The sequence below is a fragment of the Conger conger genome, chromosome 8 (assembly GCF_963514075.1).
Source record: "Conger conger chromosome 8, fConCon1.1, whole genome shotgun sequence".
Classification (NCBI taxonomy): Eukaryota; Metazoa; Chordata; class Actinopteri; order Anguilliformes; family Congridae; genus Conger; species Conger conger.
The window spans coordinates 44,406,119-44,430,336 of NC_083767.1; the positions used below are offsets into that span (position 1 = coordinate 44,406,119).

At 46.7% G+C, this 24,218-nt stretch overlaps 1 protein-coding gene across 2 annotated transcripts in view; it reads right to left on the bottom strand.

Moving 5' to 3' along the window:
- Nucleotides 1-24,218, bottom strand: part of net1 (neuroepithelial cell transforming 1) — a 27,408-nt gene continuing 3,190 nt past the window's right edge. The window contains exons 2-12 of one of the 2 annotated variants that reach the window (XM_061252334.1): nucleotides 21,060-21,126; nucleotides 15,566-15,625; nucleotides 4,650-4,757; nucleotides 4,359-4,526; nucleotides 3,675-3,737; nucleotides 3,366-3,462; nucleotides 3,110-3,186; nucleotides 2,757-3,014; nucleotides 2,403-2,573; nucleotides 1,738-1,924; nucleotides 1-1,611 (exon numbers count right to left, since the gene is read on the bottom strand). In XM_061252334.1, the coding sequence (XP_061108318.1) occupies nucleotides 1,148-1,611; nucleotides 1,738-1,924; nucleotides 2,403-2,573; nucleotides 2,757-3,014; nucleotides 3,110-3,186; nucleotides 3,366-3,462; nucleotides 3,675-3,737; nucleotides 4,359-4,526; nucleotides 4,650-4,757; nucleotides 15,566-15,625; nucleotides 21,060-21,126 (1,720 nt within the window). In that variant the 3' untranslated portion in view covers nucleotides 1-1,147. Of the gene's footprint in view, nucleotides 1,612-1,737; nucleotides 1,925-2,402; nucleotides 2,574-2,756; nucleotides 3,015-3,109; nucleotides 3,187-3,365; nucleotides 3,463-3,674; nucleotides 3,738-4,358; nucleotides 4,527-4,649; nucleotides 4,758-7,857; nucleotides 8,117-15,565; nucleotides 15,626-21,059; nucleotides 21,127-24,218 lie in introns of those variants that run through there. The other variant, XM_061252335.1, reaches the window with a different exon arrangement.

Here is a 24,218-nt window from a genome sequence, read left to right on the forward strand (position 1 = left end):
CAAATCTTACAAGGATCTTTATTCTGATATTTTTACACCACAAACCTACTGGCAACAATGAACATTATGTCCTCTGTAGTCTTTCTGAAACAATCTCTAAATCCTTACTACTTTCTCTCTTCTCCACATAAAACACTATCCCCCTTCCCTACATGCAGTTTCTTTTCATTCTTGCTGGCTTTTCACCAGCACCTCACTTCGTCCTGTGTCTGAGCAAGGCACTTTGTATCTCCCACCGTACCGCAGTATAGTGCCTTGTATCAAACCCCTTCTTCTTCTGTTCAACACTTCCATCTTTTACTTCCAATCTACACATTCTCAAACCCTCTGCTACGTACTAGTTCCTCCATCTCTGGCATATTTACATGGCCTCGGTTGCCCTCAGTAGCCCCCACAGATCAATAGGTACAGTCGCAATATCAACAAAAGTCTCATGCGCGATGCTACATTGAAAAGTAAAAATGATCCTTTACCTCAGAGTCAGCTTGAAGCCAACATGGCTCAGTGTGTATTTTACATGAGTAAAAAAAATTAAACATTACTATGCTTATATAATGTTGATTTCTCTTTCTTAAAAAACTAGAATACATTTGGATTTAATTTAATGCCACTGAAAATTCTTTGGGGTGTGAGGTGGGTGGCTGCCTGGATTTAAAATAAAGTTGAGGAATGTACAAAATAAGACTCGCCTTAACTACTATTACGACTTTACAATGCATTTCTTTTTGGGATGCATAATTATTCAGTTGTCTGTTGACACTGCTCTAAAAACTCCTAACATTCCACAGTTTTAAATACTTCTAAAAGATAAAACAGTGCTGATTTGAACACAAATAAAAGAGCTAGATTCATTTCTATGAGGATATAAAAATGTAAAAAAAAAAAAAAAAAAAAGGTAAATAAAATAACATTAATGCATTAACGCCAGACTGAAAGTAAACAGTACTGGATGTGTGTGTGTGTAATAATTCTCTTGGGTAATGTCCACACACACCCCTCCACAACACTGCCTGTACACACCAGACTGAGCCTCCATACTGGAGTGAATTAGCTGCCATTGAGGACAGTAACACGAAACACTGCTGTAGAAACACAAACACAAATATTTATATATATGTACACATAAACGTCCTCTTGGGAGCCCGCTTCACACCATGGTCTCTTTCCTCTTCCCCAGCGAACAGCGGGACTTCTTCTCCTTTTTGGCTTTGTGACGCGGGGAGGGTGCGGTGGAGGGAGAGGTGGGGGGTGAGGTGGCGGGAGAGGTGGGGGGAGAGGCGGGGGCTGCGGTGGGGGACGGGGCAGTCCGTGCGCTGGGGTGCTCGCCCTGGGGCGAGCTGGGGGCCGAGATGGCCGTCTGGGGGCAGTTCTCGTCGGCCTCCTCCATGTGGACGATGGCGGACAGGCTGGACGAGCAGCGCTTGTGCCGGCTCTCCGTGTCGGGGAGTGTGGGCTCGGGGTCCGGGGCCCCCTGCGGGGCGGGGCGCAGGGCGGACATGGCCCCCCGGAGGCAGTTGAGCCACTGCTGCTTGTGGAAGATGTCGTTCCCCTGGAGGGTGTGCGACTGGCCCTGGGACTGATCCTGGAACCGCACGCGGAAGATGTTCTTCGCTGTGGAGAGGGAAGGAACAAGACGATTTGAGGAAACGGCGAGACGACACGGCGTCATAACAAGGCATGGAAGCAGGAGCAGTGCTAGCGCTGTGTTGAGAGAGGACTGTGTGCTGATTGGCTCACCTTTGTCGGTGTTGCTGAAGGCCCCTCTGAAGGAGCCGCCCATGCGCACCTCCCCGTCGGGCAGGTCCTCCAGCACCAGCTCCTGCACCGGGATGGGCTGCCGGTACACCTGGAAGCACTGACGCTCATTTCGGGTCACGGGGCGGGTCAGAACCAGCACTTCCGTGAAGAGGAACACGTGCAGCTTCTGCAGGGATGAAGAAAAAAACGAAACAAAAAAAGTTACTTAAGCACGTAATTTTCTGTTCTGAGACAGATTGCTATGGGAAAGTTACTGAAAACAGGTAGAACATCAGCATTTTTCTGCTCTGGGACTTCCAAGAATGCTATTGGAAAGTTTCCCCTCCAAATATGTCCTGCCTTTAAAAAGCAGCATCCACATATTGGTCCACTTCCTTTTATGGACCCAGGCCCTGGTGTGTGGAAGCTGGTGCCAAGGCACAGCTGCCTCGGGCAGAGAGGGGTAAGTGCAGACGTTGTGGGCAGTGAGGGGGAGCGGGGAGAGGGGTAAGTGCAGACGTTGTGGGCAGTGAGGGGGAGCGGGGAGAGGGGTAAGTGCAGACGTTGTGGGCAGTGAGGGGGAGAGGAGAGAGGGGTAAGTGCAGACGTTGTGGGCAGTGAGGGGGAGAGGAGAGAGGGGTAAGTGCAGACGTTGTGGGACTGACCGTGCCGCTCTTGTTCCGCAGCTCCCCGTGGCACAGCATGGCCTTGCTGCTCTCGATCCGCGGGTCTCTCTGCCGCTCGTCGAGGTACTCCAGCTTGTCCATGTAATACTGGCACTCAGACTCGCCCTTCTTCATGTTGATGTCTGACAACACGCCCTGGATGATGGCGATCTGGAGAGAGGACAGAAGGACACTTCATAAGCCCCCCATCGGGAGAAATATAACATAACGGGGAGAAGTGACGCTCGCCTTTTCCGACCACTAAAGCGTAACCTACTGCTCAGTTTGAATAAAAGCTCAATACTATCTAGCAGCATGTCAAGCATGTCAGGGAGAGAGAGGGTCGTGACGTACCGCCTGCTCCAGATCTGGGACGTCGGGGTGCTCTGCGGGCGTGTGCCTCAGGATCTCCTTCAGCAGGAGCGGGTACTTGACCAGCCGGGACCGCGGGATGTCCAGGAAGCTCCACAGGTCCAGCTTTCGGCTGAAGGGCGACTCCAGGCAGCGCTGCAGGAAGTCCTGCACCCGCCGGTCCTGCTTCTTCTGGTCCAGCAGGGCCTTGGCGGCCAGCTGGTTGCTGCAGTAGTCGCGGTACGCGTTCAGGCCCGGCAGCTGTAGCAGAGGAGGGAAGGGCCTGGATTAGACCGCTGGCTCACAACGCATATGTAGGTGCGGGTCAAAGGTCAATGCACGGGTGAGATGCTTACCCAGCTGATGACGATCTGACCGATTTGTCCCACGGTGCCGTCTGGCCCGGTTGCTCTTGCCAGCTGCACCAGTAGATCTGTAGCAAAAAAAAAACCCCACAAACAGTCAGACCAAAAACACACTTACTGCATTAACTTCCTTTCAGATGGTTAAACTGCTATGCTGTAGGTGCCAAGGCTTCAGACATTCTGTAATGCTCTATATTTCCTAATAAAACTTTGGGAAGAGGGAAGAAGTGCATCTGACGAGCCTCACCTTCGTGCAGTGGGATGTAGGCGTCCAAATCCCCAAATATGTGTGTCAGCTCCTCCTCCGACATGATTGACAGCTTCAGCATGGGGTCGTGGTACGCCTGCAGGCAAGAGAGACCCCCAGTCACTCAAAAGGCATAATTACAGGACATAAAACAAGAAGAGAGGCTAAGCTAAGTATAGCTTTTTAGAGAGAACAGTTTATCATTCCTGTCTATTCATAGCTCAGGCCGTTTATTGAATGCTGCCAAGCTCCGATTTAGTCTGTTTGCTTTATAAGTCCTGTTGCTGGCAAATTATTTTCAGAACGTACCTTTCGTGCGAGCTGGAGGTCCTCGATCAAGTCATGTTCCCCCCGGGACAGTTCAAATATGGCCTGTGAAAGATAAAAACACACTTAAAAACTTGTTGAACTAGCGGTAACAAAATTACTTTCTGTTTACGTTCCCAATTGAGAGAAGATGCCTCTAGCCAGGCCTAAGCAGGCCCTAGGAGTTCCCATGATCCCTCAGTGTTGTTCAGTTAGGAAGCTCTCTCAGACGGTACATGGGCCGTGTTTGCCTGCGGGCTAACGACTAACTGCGATGTCTGAGCGGCAGAGAGAACTACACTGGCGGGAAACGGTCAAACTGCTGCTACACAGTCTTCACCCCGCTAACAGTGTCTGTACAGACCGGCCGGAATGTGCCCAGACTGCTCTATCAACACTTGGCGTGCTCGGCCGAAATGCCAAGGGGGGAGCTTTCGGAAACAAAGGAGGCCTTGGTCAGGCTTGCGGAGGGAGCGGGGAAGCCGGCCAAGCCATTTGGGTTAAACTACCATAAAGTCAGATGGGCTGCCAATGGGGTTTAATAACTCATAACGGCGAGCTTGGATCCTGTCTGGGCTTAATAACCGTGGCCTGTGGCTTTATTATCTACAGAGTTTGGATGATACTGGGGAATAATAACTCAAGCAGTCAGCGCTGGGGTTTAGGGGCTCGTGGTTAGGGTCTCACCTCCTGTCTCTTGATCTCCTTGGTGGAGAAGGTGCCCTTCTGGTGGATGTCCAGAGTCTCGGACCACAGTGTGCTGTTCCTCCTCTTTGGGGGCGTGGGGGCCGCCGCCTTGCTGCAGGCCTTCTGGGCCACGCCCGGGGACTTGCCATCGCCCCGGAAGGAGATGGACTGAAGAAGGAAGAGAGGAACGGGACGGTTAACACCAGGAGGCCGTGCTGTTCCGGTTTCCACCAACAATGCGTCCACCCCAACGCTTCGGCGAGGATTAGCCCCGTTGACGGGCGACTTTACCTGGATGGTCTGCCCGAAACGCCTGACCGCCCCGCTCCTCACGGGGGAGATGAGGTTGGCGAGCGACGTCACCCTGCCCAACGGTCGCACGCGCTTGTTACTCGGCTCCTGAGAAAGAAAAGAGAAGAATGCTACAGGTTAGCCACAGTTCAACATGACCTGCACGCGTTCACACTGAGAAGCGCCCAGCAGTCGTCTGAGGAGACGTGGCTGTTTTTTTATGGACACGGGAGGATACACTCGCTGCATGGCAAGGCCGTTTTTATCAACAGCCTTTTAACATCTGCACACGCTCAGCTTTGGGGGATAACTGGGGTCAGACTGCGCGGAGCTGTGCTGAGCTGCAGACAGCCGTCTCGCTCTCTCTCCAGGAAGCGGAGAACAGCTGTTTCTCCCATCACCCCAGTCTCCCGCGGACCCTCCGACCGCACAAAGGAGCAGCGGCTCCAGCAGCGGAGGGGGGAGCTGGGGTGCTGGAGGAATGCCAGGAATGCAGGAGACCCAGGCCTCAGCTGTCTCAGGTTGCAAACTCACACACACACACACACACACACACACACACCCCGCAGGCACACACACACACCGCAGGCGAATGACCCGAGAACAGTAAACGGCAATAAAAAGCTAACAACACGTCAGTCTTGTTTACCTCAGACCGCACAGGGTTAGGGCCTCTCAGTCACGAGACGCTGCCAGGCTCAGGAAAGCTAAATGTTGTTTGGTTTTGGTGAAAGTATTTCCTAACTCCCAATAGTCAGTTGATATTAATGGGACCAAGCTGGCAGAGAGCAGAGACCAACTCTCCTCAAAAATGCCCAATAAGGACTCTGCCATCGCAGCAGGTCTCAAGAGGGGCTCAGAACCCTGACTGAAGGGTTGGCCTCTCTGTGCGCTAACAGAAGGCTGTAATGGGAGAGCTCTGTGCGCTAACAGAAGCTGTAACAGGAGAGCGGCGCGCTAACGGGTGTTTTATGAGTTAGTGCCGGGGGAAGGCCCCGCTTGCCTTGCGTGACAAGCACAGCACACCTGAGTGCGCCTCAAACAAGGGGCGGTGCAGCGCACTCTTACGGGTCGAGGCAGGGCTCACCCAGACCTCGCCCTGGGGCAGAGAGAGAGAGGGGGGTGGCGGTGGTGGACTGAAAAAAATCACAAACCGCTGTGGGAAAGCAGCCAACACCAACAACTCACACAGGAATATTCAACAAAGAACCAGACTAGAGACGCACAACAATCGCACCACTCCTTTAACCTCCTCGACGATGACCGTATGAGACAGACAATTACCTCATGCTAGAAAAGGACTGTAAAAGCGGAGATGAAAGGTCTTACTGGCCCTTCGCGAAAGCGTTTCAGCTTTGCTAAGCACAACAGGCTTTAACTTAGCAGGGACAGCTGCAGCACAGCAGAGCTGTCTGTCAGAATTGAGGTCAGGGGTTGGCTACTTTGGACTGTCTGCCCAGGACTGGCAGACACTACGGCACCAAACAGTCCAATTAAGAAGCTCAAATAAAATCGTAATCACAAGCTCCAAAGTCAAAGCGGTGGAGACTGAAAAAAGACACCGCTAAGCTCAACCTTCAAAAGAACACGGCCTCCACTGAGCAAGGCTTTCCTTCTGCTTCTCATATTTGGACATAGAATGGAAGGGAGAAATAATAAGCTACGGAAAAAATGTGGGAGAGAAACGTATCGGTGTTATCGGGCAGAGGGAAAGGGGCGAGGGTAAACGCGCTTTTTCCTAGGCGCACACCTGAAATAACAAGCACACCTTTCCACTCTATTTTCACTCCTATCTGTCAGCTGGAAAGAACAACAGAAAGCCAGACAGATAGGAGCTGCTGGTCTGGACGCCTCTGAGAATGGGGGGGTTCCTGGGAGAATTCCCAGCTTCCACTCCCGACAGGAAACCTCCCAGATCCGGAGGTTTTGCTGCCTGGGGTCTCCCCCCCCCCCCCCCCCCCACAACCCACCTCCCAGATACTACAAACTGTTTAAGACTGGGGCCTCTGAGTGAGTGAGGGGTGTTTGCAGTCTAGAGTCCACCACTGAAGTGGTCTGGTTTTATAATGACAACCCTCTGTGACTCAAACAACATAATCTCTTTCACATCCCTACCTAATGATGCAGCCCTGACCCCCCCCTTCTCCCTCTCTGATGTGGTTTGCACATCTGTGGAACGTATTGAGCCCCTGCGTGGCAGATAATGAGCCTTCGAGTGGGGTTCGCAGGAGTAGAAATCATCCTGTGTAAATATTTTTACTCTCCAAGGACTCCCAGGCTTGGCCACGGCTGAGTGACCAATATACCTGTAGGTGCAGGCCTCTCCCGACTAATGGAATGAGGAATAACACACCTCCACCCCATTCAATCTCCGGGTTTCCAACCGCCATTCATGCGAAACACTTCTGCTCTGAACTGAGAAGTGGAAACGGTACGGTACCGTTTCCCAGCATCGGAAACACAGAACCACAATAAGCAGTACACAATTAAAAAAAGGGGAATCTAACCTACAGAACTGGCTGAGGAAGTAGCTATCCGACAGTAAGTAAACTAAAATGTGTACCTGAAAGAGGCAGCGCTCTTATTCCCCTCTGTGTCTGTCTGTGCTGTAGCTCCTGCACTGTGTGACAGTTCAGTCACCCCCATTACCGAGAGTCTCGCTTTTCTTCTTAGCGCGGCTAACATGCTCCGCGCTCTCTAAGACCAGGGCTTTCAGTACCTGCAACTTATCCCCCCCTGCCCCCCAGGCAAACTTCACAGCTAGAGCTGTGTATCAAATGCACAAAAGAACAGAGTATCAGGTCCTTTAAGGGGGCCACTTGGCCGGGGACAATAAAACCGCATGCAAAGGAGAGCTGTGCATGCAAACCACTCTCTGCTCCGCTTGCCCATTCAGGGGACCCTTTAGAGTTCACACACACAGACACACATATGCACGCACACACACTACTATACTTGCAAATACCTTTACCCTACATTAGTGCACCTGTACTGGCAAACCTCAGTTAGGCAACGCAGCAGGAGATAAGTGCCAGGTGCGGTATCAGCGATCTGATAACAGGCAGCACAAAGGTACTTCACCATGAAGTAATGGTTCACAGGACAAACTGACAATTTATGGCTTCCTGAGACATTCCTCCACATAAAAAGCGCATTTATCACAGGTGTAAACTTGTCTTTCTTGTTTTTTTGCAGGTAATTTTCTCACCTCTGTTTCTTTATTTGCTTGGTTCTGGTAGTCTATGACTTGAAGGGTCCGTTTGATTGGGACAAAGCTGCCCAGTTCATCATAAGCCACCATTGTCTTCTCTCGCAATCCGCGTCCGGAGTCCTCTACCAATAATCCAGGTGGAAAACTCCTCAGGGTTCGAAAAATAAATAAATAAATATTCCTGCGGTCCCCGCTGCCTCTTCAGCAGGGCTGTAGCTAGCCTGGTAGGCACAGTGGCCTGGATTTTCCGTCTGATCTGTCTGGGGGAGGGAGTGAGGGCTGAAGTACTTGTACTCTGAAACGAGGAGTGGCTATCCCCCGAAACTCCGCCCTCCACAGCAGGCAGGGGGGCGGGGAGAAAGGAAACTCTTGGAAATACTTGGAAATGTGTACTATGAGGGGCTGTGGGCTTTGTTTTGGGTTTATATACACCTAAAACACTAGTAAGAATTCCGTTATCAGATCTTCTCCTAGAAGAGTTTATACAAACAACGTTAAATGCGGGCCACGAGAGGCAGGGCTTTTATGGCCTGTAATAACAGCTGTGTTTGAGCGTGTGATGGTGGTCTGTCTTTAGGCTTTAGGAATGCGTGGCGTTCTCATTTAATGGCTATTTTATTTGTGGAATTAAGCAGTAAAAAAATGGGACTTCATTTTAAAAGCAATTCAAAGTGTACTCCTCTGTCTATTCATTCCACTGGAAAAGTTTCAGTAAAACTCGGTGGGTGAACAGTCTGTTTCTGTGAAACTCCCTGAACAATGGATTCCAGAAACCGAATGGGACAGGGTATCACAATTCCATTTTTTCCAGGGGAACGCTGATAAGCACAGGGTCGGTTGGTACCAGTGTCGGCACTTTCATTCACACACGAAAATTAAAGATACGCTGAAGGAATTTGGTCAAGTAGGTCTGTCAATACTATTACTATTAAGTGATTACACACTGAAAGAACATGATAAATTACGCCAGCTTTTAAGAACCGATTAAACATGCATCTTTGAGTGCTATCTTTCACGTGATACCGGGCCGTTTTCACTTCTTTTTACCCTGTCTAGTTTGCATAATTTAAAGGACAGACATAATTTATGCCACCAAAGTTCGCATCAGGCCTCCGCTGAAACTCTGGGCTCTTGGAGTTGAGCACAAAGGAATCTTATTAGCTCATTCCTGGTGTTAAAGGCATTCTGCAGCGACCTGGTGGGAGGCGTGAAGCACCAGGTCTGTTTGTTCTCCGCATTAACTAATGACAGAGAGACCTTATCAGCCACTCATCAGCAGGGGACTGTTACCAATTACAATATCAATTAGTCTGCCCCAAAACCCTGCTGGAGCTCTGGCCATTCCCACCCACAGATGCACCTTTAGTTTTGGGGGGGGTTTTCTTTGTTCAAGATCAAACAGTGGGAGAAGTGGAGGTGCTGGTGCTGCAGTGACTGCTACGGCAAAGATTCTTCCACATTTACGGCAAACAGCGAGAAGAGTCAGGTTTACAGGTAGAGGAAATGGCTTTGAAGTAGACCGCAAAGGGCACGTGTTTGCCAATTGCAGGCGACGTTACAAAAACATTGGGACTTGGAAGATTGAAATAGCAATCTCAAGAAACTTGATGGACAAAATTTTAAAAAAATGAAAAGGAAAGAAAAGAACGCAGGGACCCACAGAAACTGGTCTCGTGTGAACGGGGCTATAACGTCCATTTGCATTAGCACCTGTGCAGAGGAGCAGGAGGTGTGGACGTCGCTGAGGTCTCACCCAGGTGCAGATGGGTGGGAGAGGGGCACATTCAGTTCACACCCCGCAAGTTTCACAATAACCCCAGGACTTATTACACCAAGGGGAAACCCGGCGTTCACAGCAAAGAAACGCTCCAGGTAGTATTTTGCTATTCCTTCAGGCTTGACATATTGCATTGGCCTACACACTCATGTCAAGTCATCCAACCGGATCTGTGTGGGAACAGGAAACACTTTGGAGCAGCAGGACTGGTTTAAAAAAAAATTTGTGGCAGCTAATTATGAGTGGCCCTTAAAATGAAGGTGGCTCCCTGTCATTTTGCTGGTTGCTCACTCCATGTTCTTCTCTAGCCAGGCTTTTGATATGGTTGTAGCTTTTTTGTGTTGCGTTGCATAAGCTGACACCCAGGGCTCACAGAGTCTCATTCAGATTCAGAAATTCCTCTCCCTTATCAATCCTCTAAATATTTGCCTTTGCCACAAACTAAACAGAGGTAATGTAAGGACACAGTGAAGCAAATGTTTAATGACAGCACCACAGAAATTCAAATGGTAGCCCCCCCCCCCCCCCCCCCCCCAAGTAAAGAGTCATTTTGTCATGACCAGAACATTTTAGTACAAAAAACTGAAAAGTAAGTAGGGACTGGCCAAGCGGAAAAGATAAACTGAACAGTCAGGTGTAAAATTTGTATATTGACGGTATAGAAGTGTGACATATGGAGTTAAACTCCAGAATCCCACATACATACAATCCTAATGTATCCTTATATCAAAGGTTACCGATATGGGATGGGGAAGATGAGAAGGAAAAATAGATTTTAAAAAAAGACTAATTTGGTGCAGACTGACTTGAGCATTGGTCACAAGTGTTGGCCACACAGGGCTAACAGCGCACCATGTCTTAGCAATAGAACTAGGATTCAAGCAGCAAACCCTGCTTCCTTTCCCAGAGAAACACTGCTGATGCACCATGTAACAGACTCCAGGACAACAGCACCCTGGGAAACAGGGCTGGTAGTGTGCGCTATACGGTGTTCTCTGACCCTGAAGCACCTTTGTCGCGCGGATAAATGACAATAACGCTTCCGGCCTCCCGTTTAGCCCCCTGAGTAAACGCTGAAGTGCGAATCAGGGCAAATGCAGCCCACCTGCTCTCCTGCGGAAGAGACGAGACCGTAAGCAGTGTGTCAATACGCTTGTGTGAACCGGGACAAAAGCGACTGTGTGGAAGAGCCTTCCTGCCCTGCGGAGATGCGCACAGAGCTGGGGCTGTCACCGAGGGCTCATTCAGCGCCTGTGTCAACACCGGGGCGTGAAGGAACGAAGACGCGCCCTCAGCGCGGCAGCCAAACAGGCCCTGTGCGCCCGGGACGCACCGCGCGACTCTGCGGAATGTGCCGGCTGAACTCCTAACCTCTCTGCTGCGGAGGGAAGGTGGCTGAACGCGTTTCTCGCACGGCACCCAGACGCGTCCCCAGCCGGGTTAGACGTAAAAACAAAAGCAGCGCTGACGCGTCCCTAAGTCCCTCGACTCTGCTATGACAGAGTCGAGTCTGGGAATGGTCGGCTTATGCCAACGTCCTTCCAGTGAATTTTAGGGAGAATTTTCCGTTTTCCCAGGGGGGAAACTTCAAGGCATACTCATGGAATTATGACGCTGAAAACAGAATGGCAGATGCCATGTCTGTGAGAACAGCAAAGCCCCCTGGTGGGCAGTTTGTCCTGGTGCTCATACAGAGTGGCCACGATGTGCAGAGAGTTTATCCTTCCCCCCTGCCTTACCATGGAATAAGTAAACTACCGATTCCGGCATCTTCAGTCACAGGGACATCAACATACCGAGACTGTTTAACTTGAGAATAAAAGCTAATCAGTCTCACTTACCTCATCCTTTAATTACAGTGCACGGTCTGATGCTACATCTGGTGTGTGTTAAATACACAGCACATTAATAAAGCGGTCCCTTTCTACTGGAGCGGTAGAAATTCTGCGCTTTGTTCGGGCCAAGTCAAGCTGTGTACCAAACTGGAGTTCAAACAGCTGCCCATCTCAAATGCCCCTGGATCGGAAGTGCCCCAACCAAATACCCCCAAATGCCCCTCAGTGATGCTCAACTGTAATGAGTAAGGTTAGAAGACACTGGATAACAGGGGGTATGGGATTGAGGTCGCCTGAGTGAATCACATAGCCCATGGAAACAAAATTCTTATAATTGGCTTCCAGTGTAGTGGTAGACAGGCACAAACCCGCTGGAGCCACCCTTCCGCTCCATCAATATCGAAAGTAGCCAGAAACAACATCTATAGCTTTTCACAGACATCCTTTGTCACTCTATCTCTCTGAAATTGACTATTTCAGTACGTGCTCACACCCTTCGGCGGGTTGCTACCAACACAGCAGGTAAGCAAACGCTGACTCACGCCCGTGCCCAGGGTCAGCACCCAACAGGAATGCACAGACACCGCATCCCAGAGTGTCCCAAACAGAGACCTGTGTGTGCCACAGTCCTGCATTCAGACCTTAAAGCGCTGCACACACAAGTCTGTCACCGGGTGTCACCGCTTAGAAAAAAAGCGGATACGCCTAGTTCCGGTGCTATAAGCTGATCAGCAAACAGTACTCCAGGCAGGGTTGATATTCATTGTGCAGCATGTCTAGATACAGTGTTGTACGGGATAGAAGAAAACAGGCTTCGGCTTCAAAAGAACTGGAACTCTTAGTGCATAACGTTTGTGGAACACTTTATATTGCATTAGATATCAATTACAAATGACCGTGTTGTACTTTTCCATCAGATGGATGGATGGATCCATTGAACACTTTTTCCGCACAGTGATGAGAAAATGAAACTGAATGTATACTGTGAATATTCGCAACCGCTTCAGGTGTTCCAGCAGTGTGCTTTACATCCACCCACATGGAAAGATTTCAGGATACGACATGACTCTATATTGCTTAACAACATGCTTCGCAAGATTCAATTTAGAGTATCTTCCAGGCTTTCAAGGAATCCTCCTGAGCTCGGATGTCAAGTGACAGCAAGCCCACCCGGGACTGCGTCATTACTCAGAAACCGCCTTCCAGGCGGGCCCATGGCCCCACCCTGCGTTTGCCGTGGAAGCCCCGGTGCTGAAGAGCATTCGAGCAGATGCTGGGAAGGGTGGGAGGGGGGTGGGTTTGGGGAATGGATGACTCTTGTGTCTGAGACAGAGCTGCCTGTGCCAGGAGCTGTGGGAAGGGGTGCTGTGCCTGGAGCTGTGGGAAGGGGTGCTGTGCCTGGAGCCTGTCGAGCTGGTTCAGTGGCAGTCTCACACACCAGGGAGGAAGCAGTGAGCACAGGGAGGGTCAAAAAATGACCGTCTTAACAAGCGTTTTAGCGTTTTATTAGCTTAGGTACTGTTTGCTTGCATGGTCAGATCTTGAAATGAGTCCAACAACTCATTGGTAATATTTTTGTCTTGTTTACCAAGAAAGTGAAAAAAAAAACATTTGAAGTCTCAATGTAAGACTAAAATACTGGTAACACTTCACAAAATTATTCGATGAATTAGCTTTAACTAATGTAGTTGTTAAGGAACTAATTACTGAGAATTTAATCGGTACAACTTTGCATGTTTATTTGTACATCAATTAATTCATGTTAATAACTACAACTACATATTCATATTGGAATGAAAAATGTATTTGTTAATGGCTAACAAATTAATCTGTGCTTCCACCTATTCTATGGCTTGCTTGTAGAAACGTTCCTGTAACTATTGCATTACTTAGTAGTTAAATACAATCACGAATGAAAAGTTAAATTCATGGTTAATTAATGTTTAACAACTACATTAGGTAATGCCAACGCATGTAACTATTGTAAAGTGTGACCAAAATACTGAGATGGACTTATTTTTTGTTTTTGCAGGGCTTGGCCTGATCCGGTGGGTTGCAGAATCGGAGTGAAAATCATTATCGAGTATAATTACATGCGAACGTCCGTGTGCGTCTCAGTATTATTCCATGTGAACGTACACGGGACGAAACCCGCGTTGGGTGTGCAGCGAGGTCAGGACGGCAGCGTGAGCCCCTATGGTCCTCGCCCCCATCTTCAGGCCCAAACACAAACATTTCTGCGAATGAAATGCGGAGCAGGATGTCTGGCGGCAGAGGAGCAGGGCACGGACCGGCATGTCCCCCGCGTGTGAACGTAGGCCGGGATCTGCAATGCCTCAGACAGAGCTGCCTAAATGTGACGCGTCATCTTAGATTAACTTAAATTAACCGCTCGTTATTCCTGAGGAGCTGAAAATGACTGCACTGAATTCAACCAGTGTATATTCTAGGCTGTGGCACTGCGCCGACGGCCTCTCGGTTAAAAAAAATAATTCTGCTAAATCTGGGTAACTGCGACCGCTCGTCTCCTGATTTGGGCTGTGATAAATTCCTATGGGTTATGATGACAAATTTGTTTTGTTTTTTTCTTATGGCAAAGACTAATGTCCAAATAAATGGTCAAAAGTATCAATTTATACGGAATGAGAGTAGCAAATGAACTGTGTTTCAATTGCATACCATCTTAGGGTATGTAATAACCATTACCAGCCCACAGTAAACCCAAGTACTAATGTTTACTTAATTTCCCCTGTAACCTTTAATGGTTGATCAAAGAGCAAGCAACACATTCACATTCTTGGGGTTTAAATAGCCAGAGGTATCCACATCAAAGTACATTTATAACCACAGAAATGCTTGCAGGTTGTTATGCAGCAATGTTAATTGGTCAAAGCAAGGCGAGAGTGTTAGATGCACTGAGTCATAGCATTGGTAGCCACAGTAGAAATGTGGATGTTGATTCTCAAGACTGAACTCGGAAATAAGCTCTGCCAGCTAACAACCCCTCAGTCGTATATAAACATTCACTGAACATAGCTAGAGTTGAGTAAATTAATTTAAACAGTCAAACAATAATTTAGCCAATATAGCCAATGAGGATCAAAATAGCTGTGGCTTAGTGCTATGCCACATAAGTAAACTGATAACACTGCAAGAAACAGTACACCCACAGAGGGAAAACCAGGTTAATAAGCAACTAACCATGTCAGTTTGAACCTGAACATTTTTGTGGTATTTCTGTAGAAAATGTAATGTCGTGGGAGTACTCTATTATTTGGCTTTAAAGTGAGAGTGGGTTTATATATTCCCATGAGGCACAGACAGTTTAGATGAAGCATATTTCAGATATTTAAATAGGTTTCTGACAACTTGCTAGCTTTACAATGGCTGGCATTCAGTGTTTGTTTTGTTTAAGCAGCCTTTCAGTTAGCTTGGGTTTCCAGGCTTAAGAGATATAGGAGAGAAACATACATTTTATTTTTATTATTGAAAAGTGACCTGTCACTTTTACAACCTTAATTCTACAATAACATTTATCCATGTGTGCAAATGGGCCAGTAAACAAACCCCTCAAGAATCTGTCCAAATTTCTTATACTCGGCAAGCCAGGCAAAAATGAGGGACAGATAAAAAAAAAAAAAAAAAAAAGTTGGAGCAGGCACCTGCAACCTCTAACGATTTTATTGGTTTAACTGAACACTACTTCAAAGTAGAAAACCTTCACTGAAATGGAGCCGTGAAATATTTATAAACTCCCTATCTTCTTCCTGTCAGTCCAGCTTCAATGGAATTGTTCTGATACAGCCACCTCGCAAGTTCCCCACAGACTTGTGTGCTCGACATTCTTGTTCGAGACAAGGAATAGGATGCCATGTTCCCTGCGTGTCATAATTATCCAGTGACGAACAAAGTCCTCAAGCCCAGGAGACAGCATAGTTCTTAAAAACTGGCCCTGGATCCCCCTCCGCTGGGGTCGATCCTGGACTAGTACGTACTGGCATCGTTTGGCTCATAGGGGCCTGATGAAGAACCAGGGACAGCACAGTCCCCTGTGGGTCTTTGAGAGTGTGGGTCAGTAAACGCCAGTCCTTACCTTGAAATCAAAGCTGCACAGGCTGACTGCATCATCGTCCTTCTCTCTGCGCTTTCTCTTCTGCGGAAAAATTAGGAGGGGGTCAGTTCTCACTGTAAACACGCCATTAGCACGAAAAACCCTAGCTATGCTCACATTAAGATAAACCACATGCTCCTACATTATAAACACATGTATACAGTGGTTCAAAGTTTGTTCTCTTCAATACCCATTGGAATACTAAAGAGAAAGTGTTGTCCTACATGCCTATATACAGTACGAACAACCTTTTTAAATACATTAATTTTTTTTTTTTTTTTAAGATATTTTTTTAGGCCTTTTTCAGCTTTATTGGACAGTATATAGTATAGAGAGACAGGAAGAATGGGAGCGAGAGAGAGGGGAAGACATGCGACAAATGTCGGACGGTCGGATTCGAACCGCCGAAGTCGCGGCTCGCAATGAGCATGCGGTAAGTGCTCTACAGGCTGCGCCACCGAGACACCAAATACATTAATTTTTAAGATCCACGGACACAACATAAACTTACACGTCTATGTAAGTATTGAGAAAAGAAGCAGGCTCCTGTCAAAAAGCTGCCACACTGCTTCAGTCTATTGTACTACAACAATGGCCACCCTGAAGGCCCCATTACGGCAGGAAAGGGTTCATTAACCGGGGCACTTTGTCACCTGCGGGGGACAGGTGTGGAGAGAGAGGTCCGGAGGGTGAGAGGGTGGTAAATTTAACAAGCAGGAGGAGGTCATCAGGAAGCACTGCGAGGCAGGCATGAGAGACATGAGGAGTTTGAACTTCCCAGCGTTCTAATGCCTCCAGTTAAAGTTGAGTCATCGTAGCTGAAGACTGAGGCTAACCAGATAACCAAATAGGCCCCTGAGGCCCCTGAGGCTTAAAAACAAATAACAGACTTTTTAAAAATAGTTCCAATCATGCAAAATATTTTATTTCCATTGCAAATGGCCTTCCTTTCCCTGACAGAAGACGTCAGCGGATAGTAGTCACTGTCACTACGGGAAGACGTGTGCTAGATGTAGGATGGGAATTTGCCACGTCACAATAGCCCCTTTCACACCTGGAGCAGACTCATTTAAAGGAATTAAACAAATGATGTCAGTAAAAAAAGGTCTTAAGAACACTGTAACCTTTTACGTGTTGTTACTGTTGTTCACACTGGAGTTGTTCCTGTAAATCTTACTAGGTCCTGTAGAAAGTGGACGTTTTTCTTACACTCCTGCATGGGAAATTGACGGATTGTTTTTGTGTTAAGAATGATGCATGGGGAGTTAACAGAGACTGATAAGTACCAATGTGATCCATTTACATGGCAGGCTTTAAAAGGACAATAAAAAACCCTCTAGTGAATCATGGGTTAATGTTAATCCTCTCATAATCATTTATACCTGTGGCCTGTCTACTAATCAATCACTGCTATAATTAACACATTTTGGGATGCGAATAATAAAAACATAAACATGGAATCTGTCAACAGTTTGGTAATTTCCCCACTGATGAGTAGATCAGTCAATGAGATAACCCCTATTTCAAGATGAGGCAATGGAGTAACTTAGAGCTATTGTGATTCCCCACCCTGTTCTCCTAATATTGAAACGGATCCTCTGTACAGAATGGAAAAATGTTCACCCATGTTATTTCTAAGTGAGGTTCACAAACAGTAAGTATGGCTTGGCTACCTACTGAACCAGTTCCCTCTTGTAAAATATTGTACATGACCAGTCCGTAGGACTGCTGGCATGCTCAGGTGGATGGGGAATGTCTGTGTTTGAACAGGGGAAAAACACAACAAACTGGCCTCTTTCCATCAGTCTGGAAAGAATCACAAAAACACAGCCATTACCCAGAGTTACAGCCCAGAGAACTGACCTAAAGCCAACCTAAACTACATAAAATACATAAACTCTAAACCCAAACTGACCTAAAGCCATCCTAAACTATATAAAATACATAAACTCTAAACCCAAACTGACCTACACCCCAACATAGGCTATATTAAGCCCTGTGGAGAATTTCAAATTAAAATACGAGTGTAATTTAACTAAGCAATTGAGGCAGAATTGCAGATGTACTCATCCTACACCGAGACAAGAAATATGAATAGCATGAGCTATTTCAGTAAACTTTGACATTTACAAATGACTAGTTATAAAAACGGTCCTACTTGAGTGAAAAAGACATCCAAGCCCCCATGACCTGAGACCTAAATAGCCACTATCCAACACAAACAAATAAAATAAAGATATAGCATGATAGATGTACTACGCATTTTTATAAAGTAGGGTTTGCCATCGGTTTACTAGAATATTCAAAATCATTACTGGAAGTAGACAAGGGTTTAACTTCTTACATTTGGTTAAAACATACATACAAACATACACAAGCTTCTGTGTATTTCTACAGTACTTGTAGCCTATGTTAGAATGAGTAAATTTGCATAATTGCACCTATGTGTCCACACCCCCACCCCAGTGAGAATGGCTCTGGAGGGGGGGGGGGGGGGGCAGGGTGGTGAATGGGGTGGGAGTGAGGTTCTGGTAAACAATCTGGGTGGAGTTCCTCTCTGGGCTAATTTGTCATTTCTGCCTATTGTTATGTTCTTCTTTTGACACATGAAAGTACTGCAGTAAAGGGGGGGGGGGGGTTTGGTGTTTTGGTCTGCGCCCAGAATACACAAAATGGCACCCCTGCATTTCCATCACAAAACCGCCCAGGTACTCTAGAGGAACTGCGATGACTCAATCACAAATCCGCACAGTGCTGTCTGCGGTTTCGTACGCAGCTGAATCGCTGCAGGAGGGCGTCGATACTGACGCTGAACCCACAACCCCAAACACACGAAAACCAGCCAAAACAAAAAACAACAGACTACACGACTTCTAAAAGCAGGCACAGCCAGCAAATAGTTCAGATTAGGTGGACTTTGTGGATCAAACTTGATAGAAAAAAAAAGGGGCCCAAACGGTGAAATGAAAAAGGTGCTGTTACTGGGGGGCATGTGATCATGACTATATGAATCCTCCTGGTACATCTGGGCTTTCCTGTGCTGTGATCCCTTCTCTATCTGTCAGCCTCTCTGCTTTCCCCGTCTGGACGAAGTAAGAGATACGATAGGAGGGACATTCCTCTTTATTTAAAAAAGGATGAAGTTACAAACAACAGCAAAGTCTGCGCACTGGAGACAAAACAAAGTCAGCCGTGCATGATTCATATCTACAATCAGCGAACATGTTATTAAACAAGTAATAAAAGCCAGGAGGAATGTCCTGAATTAATGTAGTGTGTGGAATATCCAGGAGTTAAAGCCTGATTTTAAAGCACAGAGATCGGAATGCTGTGCAGGACAGCAGGTCTTGTTGGACAGCATTCCCATATGTGCCCTATTCTGCCTGACCTACTGCCGGGATGCACTCTGGAACTCCGGCACACCATGCTCACAATGGTTTTATGTCTCAGTCCTGCAGTCTCCTACCTGATCCAGTTCAAAAGGCCTACTCTCTATCAAAGACACTATCTAACCATCTATCCAGCCAACATGACCTGAGACCGCTTACCTCTTTAAAGAGTAGGAAGAAGCACGAGAGAGAGAGAGAGATGGAGAGATGGAGAGAGAGAGAGAGAGAGAGAGAGAGCGAGCGAGCAGAAACAAGGGGAAAATTCTGGAGATAAAACACAAAGATAACGGGGCCTGATTTGGAAACTTAATGAGGCCCATGTGTCTGGTGGTTCAGCTAAATGGAACAGGCCTGGGCATGGGATGAAACACCTTTTCTTTCCAGTCCTGCGGCATGCTGGCCCCAGACAAACTGAGGGTTGGGTTTCACCTTGGCTTCCAAACCTCCAGAGTGCTTTGTTACTTGCGTTCGGTTCTTATCTCACGGCCGCGGTCTCTGCCAGCTCTCCTAAAGGGCAACGAGTGCTGGCCTTCTCAGAAGGGTACGAGATGGTGCTCCACTGGCTAATCCTGACCAGCTGCCACTGTGGTCGCTGGCCAGGTACAAATGACCTTCCAAAAAACATTAAACAAGCCTTTGCACGTCATAACACACCATGAAAAATCACCAAACGAAACCTAAAACGCACAATAAAACAACCCCCATTATGAGAACAGAGGCGCATCAATCTGTTCGCAATAGTTTAATTGTTCCAAGCAATAGGCTATATTTAATCAGTGATCTCATTTCTGTCTGATCTGAAGTTCATACAACAGGAAAAGCAATTGCAGGACAGTGAACAAAGGATTTGAACCAGGACTTTCTATGTCTGGAGCAGGAAAGAAACCAAGCCACTCCTGTGCCATTGGCATGCTATGAAACGCACAAAGAGGGGGCAGACACTCCAGTCTAGTAATGTTACTACAAAGTAAGAATGGCTGTAGAAGCACTCAGTACTCTCAAACGAGAACAGCTATAAAAGCCTGGCAGGAGAGACGGAGGCGATAGTCCCTGTAGAGGTGGATGTTTTGCCTGGCTTCACCACAGACCAGAGAATACCAACATTGTTTAAAGTGGGGCACGAGGGTGAGAGGTCGACAGGGTCTGTTAATGACAAACAGGACCGGCTGATTTAAAGGACAAACGCGAGGTGGAAGACAACACTGGTGCTTGCTTAGTGTAGCCTAATGGTTGGGGAACTGGGGTTGCAACTCCAAGGTTGTAAGATAGATGCCTTACTGCACCCCTGAGAAAGGTACTTCACCTGAATCGCTTCACTAAATATCCATGTATTGTTTGGGGATTTTTGTAGTTAAGAAACTGTAAGTTGGATCATAGTGTCTGCTAATAGTCCTGATCCTACAATAGTATGATAAAAAGGAATTTAAGGATTTTTAAATGTTCATAATATATGCCTTAAATGTCTATAACTATCCACATCAAGTAGCAGTATGTTTAGCAAGGTTCAAATTATGACTAAAAACATTAAAACACTGAATCCACTCATTGTAAAACAACGCAATGGCAACAAAACAATTTATCCCTCCAAAATCACAATGAAAATATACTTACATTTTAGGAACAAGCATTTTTTGGTGCCAATACACAATGTAATCCAACACAAAATATCTGGCTGCTTGACATAGAAATGAAAAAAACGAAATGAAGTAGATTGTGTTTACTTTATGCTCTAGAATGAGCACCATCTTTGAACGAAAAAAAACAAAAAACGAGAAGAGACTGGATATGGTCAGTCACAAAAAAATCCAATCGAATCTGTCAATTAAAATGAGAAAAATAGAGCCAATGCCAAAATCTCATCTGCACTAAATTCTAACAGTTTGAATGTTTGAACAGTCAGAATTCTAACAGATCTTATCCAGTACCAGTGAGTGCACAGTTTAAAGAACATCAGGATAACTGACAGCCTGGTGCTGGATTTTATATAATCTCAATCATAGTGAGAGCCCAGTGAGTGTTTTATAAAGTTTATAAATAAATAAATAAATAAATAAATAAATAAATAAATAAATAAATAAACCTCTTACCAGAGTGAAGTCCCACTGCGGCCCAGGGGTGAGGAAGGTGAAAGAGCTTCCTCTTCGCAGCGGAGGCCTATAGCCAAGAGGGAGAGATAAAGACATGACCTCCTGCCTTCTCCACACATGCACCGAACCGTTCAGTTACTATCCGCCAGGTCTCACAGCCCAAAACGGGCCCTGCACCCTGCTGCTCCTGCAGGTCTGCAGCCCGGATCAGCTGCCAGCTTCGTGTACCCCTGCCCTCTCGCAAAAACAACCCGTACTTTCCAAACAAAAAGGGAGAGCCCCAACATGCTTCAACACGGTTAAATATGAGGACTACAAGGTGCTCCAGGACAACAAATCAGTAAGGACATTTTTGTTCTTTTGACTCTGAGGAAGACGTCGTAATGTCAAAACATCAGTTTCATTAACAGTGCGTTTTGCTCTGAGCTTCCTGTGTGCTCCAGCGTTCCTTATTTCAGGCTAGTCCCTGAGCAGTCGTCCAGGTAAGACCTTACAACCCGACCCGTACTTACCACCTCAGTGTAGGCCTTGACCTCCTCTCCTCCATTCTCAAGCCTTCACTAGCATAACCCAAAAACAGTGAGGACTTCAGCCCTCAGGAGTGCCCTGTGCGGCTGCCCTTTAATAAAGGCTGACCAAAGCGGCCTTCTGACCCCACACTCTGCGGACAGAGGGTCTGTTTGCCCAGATAACGCACTGCCCACCGCGGACACAGGCTGCAGTACACAGATGCGCCCAGGCCACTCCTTCATCAGGTTATCAGGTGTGAACGTGCTGTGAGAGCACAAGCCTCATAGATGAACGTGGGTAAGGAGAGGGATAAAGGTTGAGTCAGATCTTGTCGCGTTGCACAACTGCCTACACAGCCCACAGTGAGCAGATAAGACGCAGGCCCTGTCCGCACGGCCCCCCCGCCCCTCCTTTTGTTCCGCGCCCTGCACTGTTCTAATTATTGATCCATCACGAGGGGGTAAGCTCAAAGCCCAGTCTACATCAAACAGCCGGCTTCAGCCAAGACGAGACAGGACGGTTTTACATTGTGTTTTGAAGAAAAGAAGAAAGACAAGAGCTCATGGATTTTCCCAAACAGCAAAGATAAAGATCAAACGATAGACGTACCATTACTATTTTTTTCCCAATTTATGTTTCCACAAACATGCCTCAGCTACACCCCATGAGTATTCCCTTTTCAAACACGCAGCTTCACCCTTGAATGTGATGGAACTTTAACGCTTAGTTGTGAGTTATGAAGGAGAACCTCTGTTGGCATTGTGGAAAAGTTGTTTGGACAATTTATTGACTAAAGGGCTGAAAAAATGAACAAAAATGCTGTTCCTATGTTTGTGACAAGAAAGCCTGTATCACCGGATCATGTACGTAAAACTTAATTATACTAAACAGCTACGTTGCATCTCACTAATGCAAAACATTAAAAAAAACGAATGAATTATACCTAACAAACTAACTACCAAGTACATGCTGCCAGAATCGGACATCTATGTCATTCAGTTAACCAAACATTTGCAAAGCTCCTGTAGGTGTGTGCTTTGGACATGTAGCAGGGTGTTAGCTGTTGTGATTGCACCTAACATTTTCTTAATTCTCAAGCTACTTAACAATAGCTTGCTTTTCTGTCTAGTAAACAGAAGCAAAGATAAAATCCTGCATAGTCAGTACTGCACATGTCTTGATTATCCTCTCAGCTTGCTTCCACCTCATTGTTGGCTCTTTTTGAGCATTTGACAGCTGCCAGTTCACACAGCAATTACTGACACAGTCACGTGTCAATGCTATCAACGGATTGCCTTTGCTTGTGTGGACAAGAGAAGCCACTAGCGCTGCCAGAAATGTTAATGTGGCAGTGTTGCATGTTGCGTGTCACGTTGAGTGCGTGAAAGCGGTTTGTGTGTTTTGAAGAGGGCAGGAGGGTGAGAAGGGACAGAGGTCAGGGTTGGTTCTGACCCGGTATCAGGGCAGGGCCTGAGAGTCCGGGGCGTAACAGAGCACAGGGAGTGTGTGGGGTGGGCCTGGGAGCCGAGGGGGAATGTTCCTAGAGAGAGTGTCAGCAGGTGAGTGGGCTAGGCTATATCGCAGCATTGGACCTCTCGATTCACAGGAGTTATTTGTTATTCAGCTGACGCTTTTATCAAAAGCAACATATAGTTGACTAGCCTAAGCAGGCTTGAATCACCAACCTTCCAGGTCGCAGTTATGTACCTTAGCCACTACGCCACAGATTGCCCAAGTATACTGCAAGAGTACGCTTGTCCAACAATAGCACACTCTCTCAAAACAGAGCAGAACAGGTAGGTAGTGATGGGATTAAAGAAAATTCCTTCAAACGTCAGTTTCATTCCTTGTGTGTTTATCCTGGCACAATAAAGATGGGTTACTGTGTTTACAGGCCTGCCTGCCATGAACAATGGTCCCATGACCATTTTCTCAACTTTTGATTAAGATATAAATGCAAACATAAGCACCATTGGTGCATTCTGCTAAAATGGCCGTTCTGAATAGGTGTTTTCGCAGGGAGCTAGAATGCAAAAAAAACAACACATTTAAAAATCTTTATCTTTCAATATGTATGGCACGCTGTTATTGAAGTGGGGACCCTGGTAACAGAATAGTAAACACAATGAGATAACACACTAATTGTGGGCACATTTGCAAATGGAAGATTGTTTTTTATACACTGTTGATGTCAGGCACAATGAATGAACATAAGGGTGTGTTTCTTCATCTGAGATCCACCCCAGAATAAATGAGGTTTGCATCCCTTAGATGGCTGTTTGACAGCATGTTGGGTGTACATATGGTCTTGTTAGAATAACTGAAAGAACTTTATGCAGGTTGCCACTACAGATCCAAGCCTCATAAAGAAGGTGGGCCTGAGGGTAATACTTATCCACTTACTCACGCACTCTCTCCCACACTTACAGATACACAAACAGTGCGTTCAACAGCCTTTGTTAATGTTTAACTAATAACCATGGTGATGCACACAGAGTGACACTAGTCACGTACACATCACACTAAATACCCTCAGAAACATGAAACACAAAACTATCATTACACTAACCATCAGTAGACAGGTGAACTGCTGTATTCTACATTCCCATGGCAAAGGATATTAATGTGTTTCTTTACAGTACAGTTCTC